The 12554-nt window shown below is 47.3% G+C and overlaps 3 protein-coding genes across 5 annotated transcripts; 2 read left to right on the top strand and 1 right to left on the bottom strand.

Moving 5' to 3' along the window:
* Window positions 160-1294, top strand: LOC8062369 (NDR1/HIN1-like protein 10; the record flags this gene model as incomplete). The annotated part of the gene is made up of 1 exon (XM_002458767.2): window positions 160-1294. A coding segment is annotated over one exon (750 nt), but the record flags the coding sequence as incomplete, so codon positions are not given.
* LOC8058956 lies at window positions 1372-4942 on the bottom strand. Of its 3 annotated transcripts, XR_002450842.1 has the most exons (3): window positions 4176-4942; window positions 1899-1970; window positions 1372-1628 (listed from the first exon to the last, which is right to left on the bottom strand). XR_002450842.1 is itself a non-coding variant. In XM_002456638.2 (2 exons), exon 1 carries the CDS (start codon window positions 4710-4712, stop codon window positions 4182-4184), a length of 531 nt encoding a protein of 176 aa, XP_002456683.1. In that variant the 5' UTR covers window positions 4713-4942; the 3' UTR covers window positions 1372-1628; window positions 4176-4181. The 3 variants fall into 3 exon arrangements, 2 of the variants coding, with proteins under 2 accessions (XP_002456683.1, XP_021311189.1); XM_002456638.2 differs by lacking the exon at window positions 1899-1970; XM_021455514.1 differs by lacking the exon at window positions 1372-1628 and having other exon boundaries at window positions 1729-1970.
* On the top strand, window positions 10375-11916 carry LOC8062368 (transcription repressor OFP8). Its single transcript, XM_002458766.2, has one exon. It carries the CDS (start codon window positions 10642-10644, stop codon window positions 11350-11352), a length of 711 nt encoding a protein of 236 aa, XP_002458811.1. The 5' UTR covers window positions 10375-10641; the 3' UTR covers window positions 11353-11916.

The raw sequence follows: 12554 nt of genomic DNA, 5'->3' as shown, positions 1-12554 counted from the left end.
GGTCAACATTCCTGTGAGTCAAGGACGCCTGCGCCACTTGCCCATACATTACAACGGCCGTAATATCCCGTGAACGTGAGTTCCTCAGAAACCACCACAACGTACGGCCTGTGCTGTGAACGTGATATCTGCCGAATCTGCTGATAATCTCATCGGGAACACCTGTTCGTGGATCAGAAGTTGCAGAGAAGGGCCATGGCCAGCCACGAGCACAAGATCGACCACCTCGACCAACCCTACTACGGGCCACCCATCCCTCCAGCACCACCGGCGACAACCAGTGCCGGCGTCCGCCCGCCGGGGCGCCGCCGTGACTCGTACGCGCTCTTCTGCCACGCCTTCCGCGTGCTGACGCTCGTGCTCATCGCGCTCGGCGTCGTGGCGCTGGTGCTCTGGCTCGTCTACCAGCCCAGCAACCTCAAGGCATACGTCGACTCCGCGCAGCTCACCCGCTTCGACCTCGCCACCGACGCCAACGGCACCGGAACCCAGCTGCTGCGCTACAACCTCACCGTGGGCGTCAGCATCCGCAACCCGAACCGGAAGCAGGCCGTGCTGTACAGGCGCCTGGACGCCGTGGCGTTCTACGGCGGCCAGCGGTTCGGGTACGTCGACTTCCCGCGGATGCAGCAGGACCGGAAGAGCACGATGGAGGTACGGCCGAGCTTCCATGGACAGGCCGCCTTCGCAACCGGCGAGGCAGCGTTGTTCGGCAGGGAGAAGGAGGAGGGGTTCTTCGGCATCAACGTCAAGCTACACACGAGGGTGCGGCTGAAGGTGATCATCGTCAACAGCGTCGAGTACAGGCCGGACGTGGACTGCTACATCAGGGTCCCAGACCCGAGCAACGCCACGGCGGTGGCGCTGGGGTTCACGCCGACGCAGTGCCATGTCGACGACTTCTCGTGACAGATGAGCGCGGAAGATGCGAGCAATAAGTTTGATGTTACGCGGATGAATTGATCGAAATGTTTACGTTCGCGTACTGTCATTTTCTGCTTGATTTTTCTTTTATCTAAGACTAACTACCTATCCGTTGGGATCCAATATCTGCTAATTAATAGTCATCTAGCTAATATGTCACAACTAATATTAGCAAGTTTGGTTCAAGTAGTGAAATACTAGTTATTAGTTATGTACCTAGCTAACAATAGACCTGTTTGGATCAAGGAGACGATTATTAGCAGCTAACTACTAAATATATCTCCATGAATCTAAACCAGGCTTGATTAATCCTTAGATTTGGCATTTTTTATTTATTTTGTAAAAAAAACACGCAAATTTTCGTTGTTTACGTGCCGTGTCCGTTGCACAGCGTCGGTGGCTTCATTAACCCATAAAATCTGGCGCACCAGTTTTAGCAAAAGGATAATTTTTTTTCTCGAATACACATGTATTAGAAGAAATAGAGTTTATGATACAAGTTCGTTAGTGTTTGTCAGTGCTACATTGTGCCAACAGTTTGTCATCTGACTTTCTCATCTTTATTTTTTTAGTAAAATAAGAAAAATCTCTTTAATAGTTTGACATATCCTCTCTCCATCTTTTCCAACCTCAGCAAAAACTTATCCCGAGCGTGTATATATGCACGCGGCCTAGGAGCGCGTATCTGGAGTTTCCCGAGCTATCTGATAAGCAGAAAGAAAGACAGAGTTCTATGTGAGAAAAATGCAAAAAAAGAGAGATCTGATTCAAGGTTCGTGATACAAAACATAAGACTGAGTAGTAGAAAAAAGTGCCGAGAAAATAAATTTTAGGATAGAAATGTAGTAAATTCTTACAGATGATTTCTTTTTTTTCTTATACTAATTTAGGAGTTGATAAATACTATATTTTGAAAAACAAAATATGAAAAATTCTTAAGAGATGCCTCTGGCACTCTGGCCATAGTGCCCTACCCCCTGCGCCAGCGCTTTGAGTCCGGACGCGCCTGCCTCGATCCACGTATCTGCTTCGGCGTTGTTGATCACCTGGAGCTGATCGGTTAGGGCACTCACAATGCAAGACTCTATCACAGAGTCCAAGACACTTAATTACATATTATTTATGGTATTTTGCTGATGTGACAGCATATTTATTGAAGAAATAGGTAGAAAAAATAAGACTCCAAGTCTTATTTAGACTCCAAGTCCACATTGTTCGAGGTAATAAATAACTTTAGACTCTATGATAGAGTCTGCATTGTGAGTGTCCTTACAAATGAAGTTGCTTCCCGGAAGCATCTGGTGTTCCCTTCTTTCGCGGAAGCAAAACGACGATTGACTATTCAAAAAGTTTTTTAGATTTGGTTACTGATAATTAGTGTTTAATTATATTATAGACTAATTAGGTTTAAAAGACCTTGTTATAATTTACAAACAAATTATATAATTAATTTATATTTATATTTATATTTAATATCCTATAATGTATTAAAGATTTGATGTGATGAATAAAAAAATTTTAAGTGGGAATAAACAAGGCCTAGTAATTGGTAGCCGTAGACGGGCGTAGACATGTACACGTGCTTTCCTACTGCTTTCACTTGTCAACGTTGGATGGCTGTCGCACTAAATATTCTGACTTCTGGTCAACTTGCACGATGTACCTACGAGGATACTTGTAACATCATAATTAACGTCGAGGATGAAATTGTATAATTATTTTTATTTTTGTCTCTCTCTCTCTTAAACCAACCACAGCGGATGCATGTAACATCATATTCCTTTTATCTTAAAATATAAGACGTTTGATTTTTTTACCATAAATTTGATCATTCGTTTTATTTGAAAATTTTATGCAAATATGATTAAATTAAGTTATTGTTGAAGAACTTTTATTAATAAATCAAACCATAACAAAAGAAGTTATATTACACATAAATTTTTGAATAATACAGATAGTCAAATTTGATGTGAAAAAGGTTAAATATTTTATAATTTGAGATAGATTGAGTACTTCTAAAGTCAAGTACGATCGAACGAACAGTAAATTTACTCGATAAAAAACATATTGGAGCGTTTCTTTTTCACGTGAACATATTGCACACTTGGAAAATACTACTCCTAAAATAAACGGTACAGTTTGACTAGATGGTGGTGGAGTCCCTTCCAAGAAGATCCCAGTCGACACATCACCACTTGATGAGAATGGAATGGTTCATTGGATGGGCGCAATACAAGACTCTATTATAAAGTTTAAGATAATTAATTATATATTATTTATAATATTTTACTGATGTGATAACATATTTATTGAAAAAAAAAAGTAGAAAAAATAAGACTCCAGACCTTATTTGACTCTAAGTCCATATTATTGGAAGTAGTAAATAACTTTAATCTTATGAAAGCATTGCGAGTATATGATGCCGAAAGTGAAACCCACGACCACGATACGAATCCCTCGCTTGGAGTCGTGCTGTTAAAGTTTTTAAGTACAGTTAATAGAGACTGTACTAATGCCTTAATGGAGACTGCAGTAGGCAACGATGGAGATTTTGGCACGAGACAAGCAAGCACAGCGAACCGAGCGCCAATCCAGCAACGTAACGGCACCGCTGCCATCTAGCAGCGAGCTAGCTAGCGAGGGACGACGTGGCAGATCTGCAGGCGAGGGTGTCGCTGTTGATCGATCCCCGACCCCGACCCGGGTCCGCGTTCAAAGTTGGGGGTTGCTGAATGCTGAGCAATGAGCAGGAACCAGGTGCCTCTGTGACGGTCGTCGCTGAGGCCTGAGGGGTGTGACGGGGTCCGTGTCCGTCAATGACTACGCCAGAGGGAGAGCCCCACATGTTAGCGACTACTCTAGCGTAAAGAGGGAGGACGGACGACAGGTCGTTGCAGTAATGAACTGCTTCCTGTGATTCCTGAATGCCGAGCACGGACCACCGATCGGTAGCGGCCGATCTTTAGGTGAGTGAAAATAGTTGCATTCGGTGGTCAGTATACAGGCATGGCGTTCAGGTGCTTGGAGTAATTTATTTGCTACTTAGCACACTGTCAAGCAGTACTAAACAGTTCCATTCACCTCCAAAAATATTTTACTAATACTATCTACGTGATCTTGTATAAGAATGATACTCTTCTTTTGCAGTATATGATCTCAACTAGCTAGCTATCACTACTGCTCTGCTCATGTGTCGCACACACACTCGTAACCGTAATTAACCAACAATAACACAGAGAGAAATTAAGTACCCAGTGTTAAGCCTGACGAAGTTGCACCGCGATGGCCTCCATGTCGAGGACCCGGGCGTCATCCCGTCGGTCAGGCGACCCCGGCGGCGTGCAGAACGCGGGGGTCGTGATCGGCGTCGTGCCGCCTTTCTCCGTCCCTTCATCTATCGTGGACAGGGACCTGTTGGGGCCCCCGAAGATCTTCTTCCACCGCGCGATCTCGAACTCGTCGGGCTCCACCTGGTCGTCGTCCGCCGCCGCGGCCTCGCCGCCGCCGGGCGCGTGGTCCCGGCCCTCCCCCGCCCCCCGCGCTGACCGCCTTCCCCGGCTCCTCTCCATGGACGACGGCGGCGGCGGCGGCCTCGCGGCGCGCCGCTGCCTGATGTCGTCGGCGAAGCAGACGTCGAAAAGGACGAAGCCGCGGCGCGTGGGCGTCGACACGTCGTCGCGGCGCCGCCAGCAGTAGTGCCGGAGGATGACGGCGCCGAGCAGGACCAGGAACAGCGCGGCCAGGGCGGCCGTTAACGCGACGAGGAGAGCGAAGCCGGTGTCTCCCATCTCGCTCGCGCGCACGCGACTGTTCGACGCAACGCAAGCGGAGACCGCGGCGGCATGCGAGCAATGTACTGCTGCGACTACGAGCCGCGGTGACGATGACGACTGGCGAGTATTCAGAACGCCTGGACGAGGAAATGTCTTCGCCGGTCACCACACTCCAAAGCTGCAAGCGACCGCGCGAAAACGCCAGTTTATTTGCATCTCAGGCGACCGAAACGGTGATAGTGCCCTGCCCAGTGGCGCTGTCCCTGGTAACCAGCTTACTTTTACTGGTGCCGTTTGTCGAGTATTGCACATTCCTTCTCCTTCTAGGATTTTTATCGGCAACTCGTTGATATAGACATCCGCGGGTGCTTTTCGGATAGGATACGTTTCTTCTTCTTATTGCTCCCTCCGTCTTGTATATCATTGTAATTTTTGACTAACATTTACCCTGATCATATGAAAAGTTTATGCTACAAAAATAATTACATTAGATCTATATTTGGAAATATTCTCTATCGATTATTTTTTTGTTGTCACAAACAATATATTATAAGTGGGAATAGTTGTGAAATATGATTCTAGAGACTCGATACAATAAAACGACAACTTATAATTTGAAATGGAGGGAGAAGTTTGCCAAAAACAATTTTTAGGTAACACCAACCGCTACATTGAGGAAATGCCTCTATTTTCAGTGACAATGTGTTATCCACCGCTTTAAAAAATGTCTATTTTTAAAAGCAGGTCATATGTAGAGTCTAATTTTAGACATGATTTGATATTATAAACAGCTCTTGAAATTCTTTTCAAGCATGGTTGGTAAAGTGGTGTTGTTCCCAAACTAGAAGTATTATTAAGGGAAGTTTCTCCTATTGCCAACAACACACGTGTAACGAGCCTTAGGTCACTGTTTCAAATCCTGGAGAACGCATACGGTTGGCATGAAAAATCATACGACTTGTGTTAAAAAATGTGTTTTTTATATTTTTATATTTTCAAAAGAATTTTAGAGACATACTATGTAGTATTGACCACTTAAAAAACGATATCTAGGAACATTATATTTTTTTACTCGCCTAGAGTTCAGTTACGTGCACCACCCGGCCTGAGCTGCAAGCCCATATATGTATAACGGCATGTAACATATGGCCCAACAGGCTCAGACGTACTCACATTTGATGCTGGGCCAACCAACAACCAGGAGCGGACGGGAGAGGCGTGGCTATTCCTTTACTCTCTTCCTGCTTTCAGCGAGGAAATGTCAGCCGCCCTCCGCCCAGCTCCCCCCGGCCATCGGAATCGTTTGCCTCCTCGCCGGAGTCGCCGTCGGTGGAGTCAACAATATCATCTCGTTAGGTATCCTCGCCCATATTCTTGCTGGCCACTGCACGCAATAGTACGCAAGTTGATTTCTTCACGATTTTTTTTGGGTGTAAATTCATTTATCTGCTAAATTAAATTGTAGTGTTACCAATCTCAGCGATTGAGGTTGTGATTCTAATTGAATCTCTTGACTACCTCTCCTCTGCTAAATTAAATTGTAGTGTTAACCAGTCAGGGTTTGGAATTGGGGTCTTGGCGTTTTTCTTTTGCAGATTGGGTGATGGCCATGGGCTAAAGGAGAAGTGGAGAGACATTCAAGAAAGAGTAAAATACACTGGCGGCCCTTTAACTTGTCGCTTTGTGTCACTTTGGTCTATGAACTTGCAAACACGAAAAAGAGGCATCTAAACTTGTCAGCATGTGCCACTTTGGCCCATGCTGACAAGTTTAGGGGCCTCTTTTTCGTGTTTGCAGGTTCATCGACCAAAGTGGCACAGAGCGACAAGTTAAAAGGCCGCCAGTGTATTTTACTCTTCAAGAAACTGAACAAACATTAAAAAATCGTGACAATTTTTATGGTCCAAGGATATCTAATTGGTTTATAGTTAATTTTTTCATTGTTTTGCATAGGAGCATCTGAACATTTAATTAAGATTTTTAAGAATGTGTCGCAAGTAAGTTTATGGATAGATGGTTGAAAAGTAAAGTGCCAGATGATGCTAACCATGTGGAAAATTCTAATGAACAAGATACCAATGTTGTAGATTCAGCTGCCTCCAGAATATATCAATTTGGAGGAGATCCAATTTATCCAGGAGCATAGTAATTGGTTAATTACTGCAGCCTTAATTGTGATCTACCGTTGATTTGACTTGCTCAGGGCACTCACAATGCAAACTCTATCACAGAGTCCAAGACACTTAATTACATATTATTTATGATATTTTGCTGATGTGACAGCATATTTATTGAAGAAAGAGGTAGAAAAAATAAGACTCCAAGTCTTATTTAGACTACAAGTCCACATTGTTCGAGTTAATAAATAACTTTAGACTCTATGATAGAGTCTGCATTGTGAGTGTCCTCCTGGATTGGAAACATATTTCTATTACAAATCCACTTGAATAGAGCTAGCCCACAAAAAAGTAATGGTACTGCATGATAGTAGCTTGAATGCACTGTCTATTGCGCGGCCGAGAGCTCACTCTAGGTTGGCACACAGAGACTCCTAGCTGCATTCAGTATTTGAGCCTGAAAAGATTAATCACTCGGAGTAGTACCGGGCATACTGCTTGGATTAACTAATGCATGAGTAATCAAATCAACCACAGGATTGGTTTTTAAAATCGTGGGTGGCAGCGGCAGGGAGTAATTGAACTCTCTGCGCTGGCCGCCTGCTGCAGGCAGCGCATTGGGATCGGATTAGACCGGTCTTAAAACCTGATGGAGGACCGGGGGAGCGCAGGACAGAGCCGGATTCGCATGGATGCATGGGCTGAACCCGGCGTGCTCCCCGGCCGCGGCCGGCCTTGATGAAGAGCAACGACGACGACGCAGTGCATCGAGCTCCGCAACCGACACCGCCATAAAACAACCACTTGCTCGACCTGTACACAGATCGATCCATCGGTGTTTGGCGCCGTACGATGCACTGGCAAATGGATCGAGCCTTCTATTCTATGTTCCCTTCTGTGAACCTTCCCAAGCATGCGCATTTGACAGTCTGACTAGAGCCTTGGGAAGATCCTCTTTGACTTCTCTGAAATGGCGCAACTGGGTTATAGTATCAGTGCTAATCCTGTAGCTGTTGTCATGTTATGATACTGCTAGTACTATCAGCGCGCTGCTTTGGATTAAAAATAACCGGGGCTTGTAGCTGGCATGCAAATTCTTCTGGATCTGGGAATGATTAGCGATTCTTCAACAGAAGCGCGGCCGTGGCCGAATCTCAGTGCATGTGAGCATGATTAGCTTATTGGTACGCGTGTGTAAACACATTTTTTTGCAGTGACCAAACCTCACAATGCAAGAAACTATGAAAGGGAACCAGCAGAGCTGCACAGTGAAAGCGCATGAGTGTGGACAGCCCAAGACGGATCTGCTGCATGCTGTGCTGGTGAGACTCACGAGCCGAGCCGTATCCAAAAATCGCTTTCAGGCTTTCATGGCTTCTTCAGCCTTCATCAGGCCAGGGGAGCCATGGAAAGAAGCAAAAAAGGTGACCTCAATGTGAGCAGCACCAGCAGACGCAGCACACGGCATACTGTACGTTTTTCAGGCAATGCGATGCCGCAATTGCATGCGGCTGCTAGCCTAGCCGGGGTAGGCAGCCAGAGGCAGGCAAGGCGAGGCATGCTAGCTAGAGCGTGCGGTTCGAAGGCACATAATTTCCCTCGAAGTGCACACGCGTGAGATGTGCACTTCATCAATGTCGTAGATCGTGTCGCAGATCCTCCTTTCTCTCATTTACATGCATGCCGTGCCCTAATTAACCTGCCGACGCCGACGTCGATCGATACATGCATGCATGCATGAAACATACAGGTTCGTTTCGGTTCCCCTGCCGGAGTACTTGATGGATGGCAATGGCACTCGAGCACTACTGTTTCAGCTTTCTCTGAAGATACGCTCGCGAGCAGGTCAGTGGAACGTGAGAGCGAGCGGACGAGAGAGATGATGCAGAAAGCTACAGGCTACAGGCCGCAATGCATGGCTCCATGATGAGGGGCCGTGACTGCAGGTGCACTATCGTCCTGCATTTGGTACAGCCTGCGGATCAAACGCGTGGCTCATCTGCCCGGAAATGTGCTTACTACTGCAACAGTAGTGTGGTATCGGCCGGAGATTTTGGGCGCAGTTTGTTTCCTTGTGTTCATTCGTCTATGTTCCTGAACGGTACGTGGGTCTTTGCTGTGGTATATTTTCTGATGGTACCGCATATCTATGAAAATCTATCTGCTAGTAGAATGTGGAGTACGTACTCTCAGCTTGGTTTTGTCTGGTGGTGCGAGAAAACAAAAACTAATAAGGCCAGTGTCAATGTATGTTTCATGAGAGTGTCATACACATTAAATAGGGTGCCACATAAGTAAAAATTGCTGACTTGGCAGGATCATTAAATGAAGATATTTCACAGATGAGAGAGGAGTTTCATCCCCATGAAACTCTTGTGGCTCGGTTACCTAGTTTATAGTCTTGGTAACTGTGTCATGAAACTATGCATTGAGACTGGCCTAATAGCATAATAACATATCACTAGATTAGTGTACCTACAGTATGTTACTATAATCATCATGGACCACTTCTCGGAGCCAGTCTTTAATTCATATATAGAAACCTATATGAAATTTACTGCCTAATGTCTAGTATAATACTACGCATTAACACTGCATCTAGCAACATGCAATTAGCAAGTAGCAAGTCACCTCAACAGAGAAGATGGAAGCTGGACCGCTTGTCCTCACATGACCAGTTAGTCAACTCCAACAGCAGAGTTCCCTCGAGAAAAAAAAATGTTTACTGGTGGGAGTAGGGATGAAAACGGATCGGATACGGACGGATATCACTGATATCATATTTGTTTTCATATTTCTGGTCGGATTCGGATTCGAATACGGATAATATCAACCATATCGGATAAGATATGATTGGATGTCGACATCACAAATATACGATTTTAGTATTCGGATACGGATACGGTATCGGATGTTGAATATTCGAACTCGAATACGGACAGATCTAAACCCGTCTAAATAAATTTGGTCTCGAATACGGTCGGAAAATATCTGTACCGTTTTCATCGGAAGTACTGCTCGCCAACCATCCTCTTTCCCACAGGCTCCTGCCCGCAAAGAATTTACTGCGAAAGATTTTAACCACTGTCCAGTCACACCAGCCATATATGCATATGCTTACATCTGCTGCTCCCCCTCTGACATGATCCTCCAGGGCCCAATCTGGACGTGTTGCACACATCATCACATACACGCATACAGACACATGTAGAGGTACCAGTATCATCTCTGCACTGCTCCCTCTCTCTCCTTGTACGCTCGTTTTACCAGCATTGCTGCGTGCACACTTGCCGCTCTAATTATCCCCTTCACATGCTCCCGCTCTCCTCCTCTTCTCAGCTCTCTCTCAAGTCTCAATCTCACCCGACTGCCATTCAGGACTTGTTCAGTTTGCAAAACTTTTTGCGCTTGGACACTGTAGCACTTTCGTTTTTATTTGACAAATATTGTCCAATCATAGAGTAACTAGGCTTAAAAGATTCGTCTCGTAATTTACAGATGAACTGTGCAATTAGTTTTTATTTTTATATATATTTAATACACCATGCATATGCCGCAAAATTCGATGTGACGGGGAATCTTGAAAAATTTTGGTAACTAAACAAGGCCATCGTTACCCCACGGTGTCACATGGCGCTCCATTAATATATAGCACCACGCCACGCCACCAAGCTCATCCTCCTCCCCGCTCCAAGCTCCGAGAACGCAACACACAGCTCACTGTACCCGAGCTCGTGGTAGTCTCGGCTAGCTAGCGTTTCTGCGTGTGTGTGCGCGCGCGCCCAAGCACGTACTCCACGCGCGCAGCAAGCTGCATCCGGCCAACCATGTCGGGCACGGGCAGCAGGTCGTCCAGGAGGGGGAGGGGCAGCAGCTTCACGCTGCGGCAGCCGCCGGTGGTGGACATCGGCTGCAACTGCCGCCGCCCCAAGCTGCTCTCCTACGTCTTCTCCTCGTCGTCGTCCCTGTTCCGTGGCGGGGGCAAGCCCAAGTCCCCCAACGCCTCCTCCACCTCCACCACCACGGCGTTCACGGCCACCACCGCGGGCGGTCGCAGCGGCACGACGGCCACTTCCACCGACTCCTCCTCGTGGGGCCCCGCCTCGTTCGTCGCCACCAACTCGCTGTACGAGGAGCCGGTGGCCGTGGCGGTGGCGCCGCTGCAGCAGGAGCAGCAGGAGGCGAGGCGGCGGCGGAGGCAGCAGCAGCACCGCCGGCGCCGCAGCAGGCGTGCAGCACCGCCCGCGCGCCACGGCGTGGAGGAGGAGGAGGAGGAGGAGGAGGAGTACGGGCGGCGTGTGGCGCGCGAGAGCGTGGCGGTGGCGGTGGACTCGGCGGAGCCGTACGAGGACTTCCGCGAGTCCATGGTGCAGATGGTGGTGGAGAAGGAGATCTACGCGTGGGACGACCTCAACGACCTCCTCCACCAGTTCCTCTCCCTCAACTCGCCGCGCCACCACCCGCTCATCCTCCACGCCTTCGCCGACCTCTGGACCCGCAACGGCCTCTTCTGCCCGCCGTCTCCCTGCCAGTTCTAGGCAGGCAGAACTGTGCTGCTCGCCGTCCAACACGGCCGCCGGCGCCACGCCATGCACGTACGCAAAGCTTGCATACTGTATTAACCACTAGCTAGCTAGTCTTTGTCTCTTGTCCTACTGGCTGCTACTACTACCACCCCCAAAAAAAATTTATTTCTACCTTTAACGAAGCACGCAGCTCGCGCGAGACCGAGACGCTATTAACCGAGGTCCCGGCCGGCGAGCTGCATCTTGCATAGTTGCATGAATTAGTGCCAAGGTCTTGAGCTTAATTAAGGTGAGCGCAGAGAAGGCTATGCAAGATTATTATTTAGCTGCTGATACTGCTCCTGCTTTGTAATCTTCAACTACTGTAACACCATGCCGTTGTAATGTAGTCCACGTACGTACTACGTGCTACTAATGATGTGTGCGTGTGGCGCCAACACCGGCCGGGAGTGCAATGATACGCTGGTGTCGCTCGAGTGTGATCCTACTGTACTGTGTCACTGTGTGGTTTGTGTGTACTGACACTGGAGCTTTAGTACTGTAACGCTGCTGCTTTTGTTGCGACTCGAGTGCTTACCACTGCACCGTCCTGTGATCCTGTCCCTCCGCCCTTCACGTACGTACGTTCGTGCTGCCATTGCTCTGAAGCTTTGCATGGTGGCGCGTACGCCAACGCCACCAGCTCTCGCTCTCCGCTTCGTCCCGTGTGCAGCAAAAGCTGTGTGTTAGCGCTAGCTAGCGTATGCGACGTCGGCGTCGCTGCGCTGCGGCCGTGTGGACTGGCATGTAAAAGCTGGGAAAGTAAAATGTGTGTGCCACGCGCGTCCACTGCTTCATTTTGCACTGTGGCGTGGTGCGTTGGCTTCATGTGTTGTGTTGCAGTGCTGCTCGCTGCAACGCTGGGCTGCTAAGCTATGCTCGCACTGTTCCGGCGGACGCGATGGATTCAGAGCTGATTTTGTTCAGTAAGCGAAAATTTTCGGCTTTCACTGCTGTATCACTTTCATTAGTATGTAATAATTATTGTCAAATTATGGAGTAATTAGGCTTAAAAGATTTATCTTGTAAATTTCAGACAAAATGTGCAATTAGTTTTTTTCGTCTATATTTAATGTTTTATGCATGCGTACAAAGATTCGATGTAACGTAGAATCTTGAAATTTTTTAGAAACTAAACAAGTCCCTGGTTGTGGTTGGCCCTGCGATTCAACGTT

Source organism: Sorghum bicolor, chromosome 3, assembly GCF_000003195.3.
Source record: "Sorghum bicolor cultivar BTx623 chromosome 3, Sorghum_bicolor_NCBIv3, whole genome shotgun sequence".
NCBI classification, from domain to species: Eukaryota; Viridiplantae; Streptophyta; class Magnoliopsida; order Poales; family Poaceae; genus Sorghum; species Sorghum bicolor.
The sequence above is the reverse complement of the archived record's forward strand: the minus strand, read 5'-3'. Positions and strand labels throughout refer to the sequence as shown.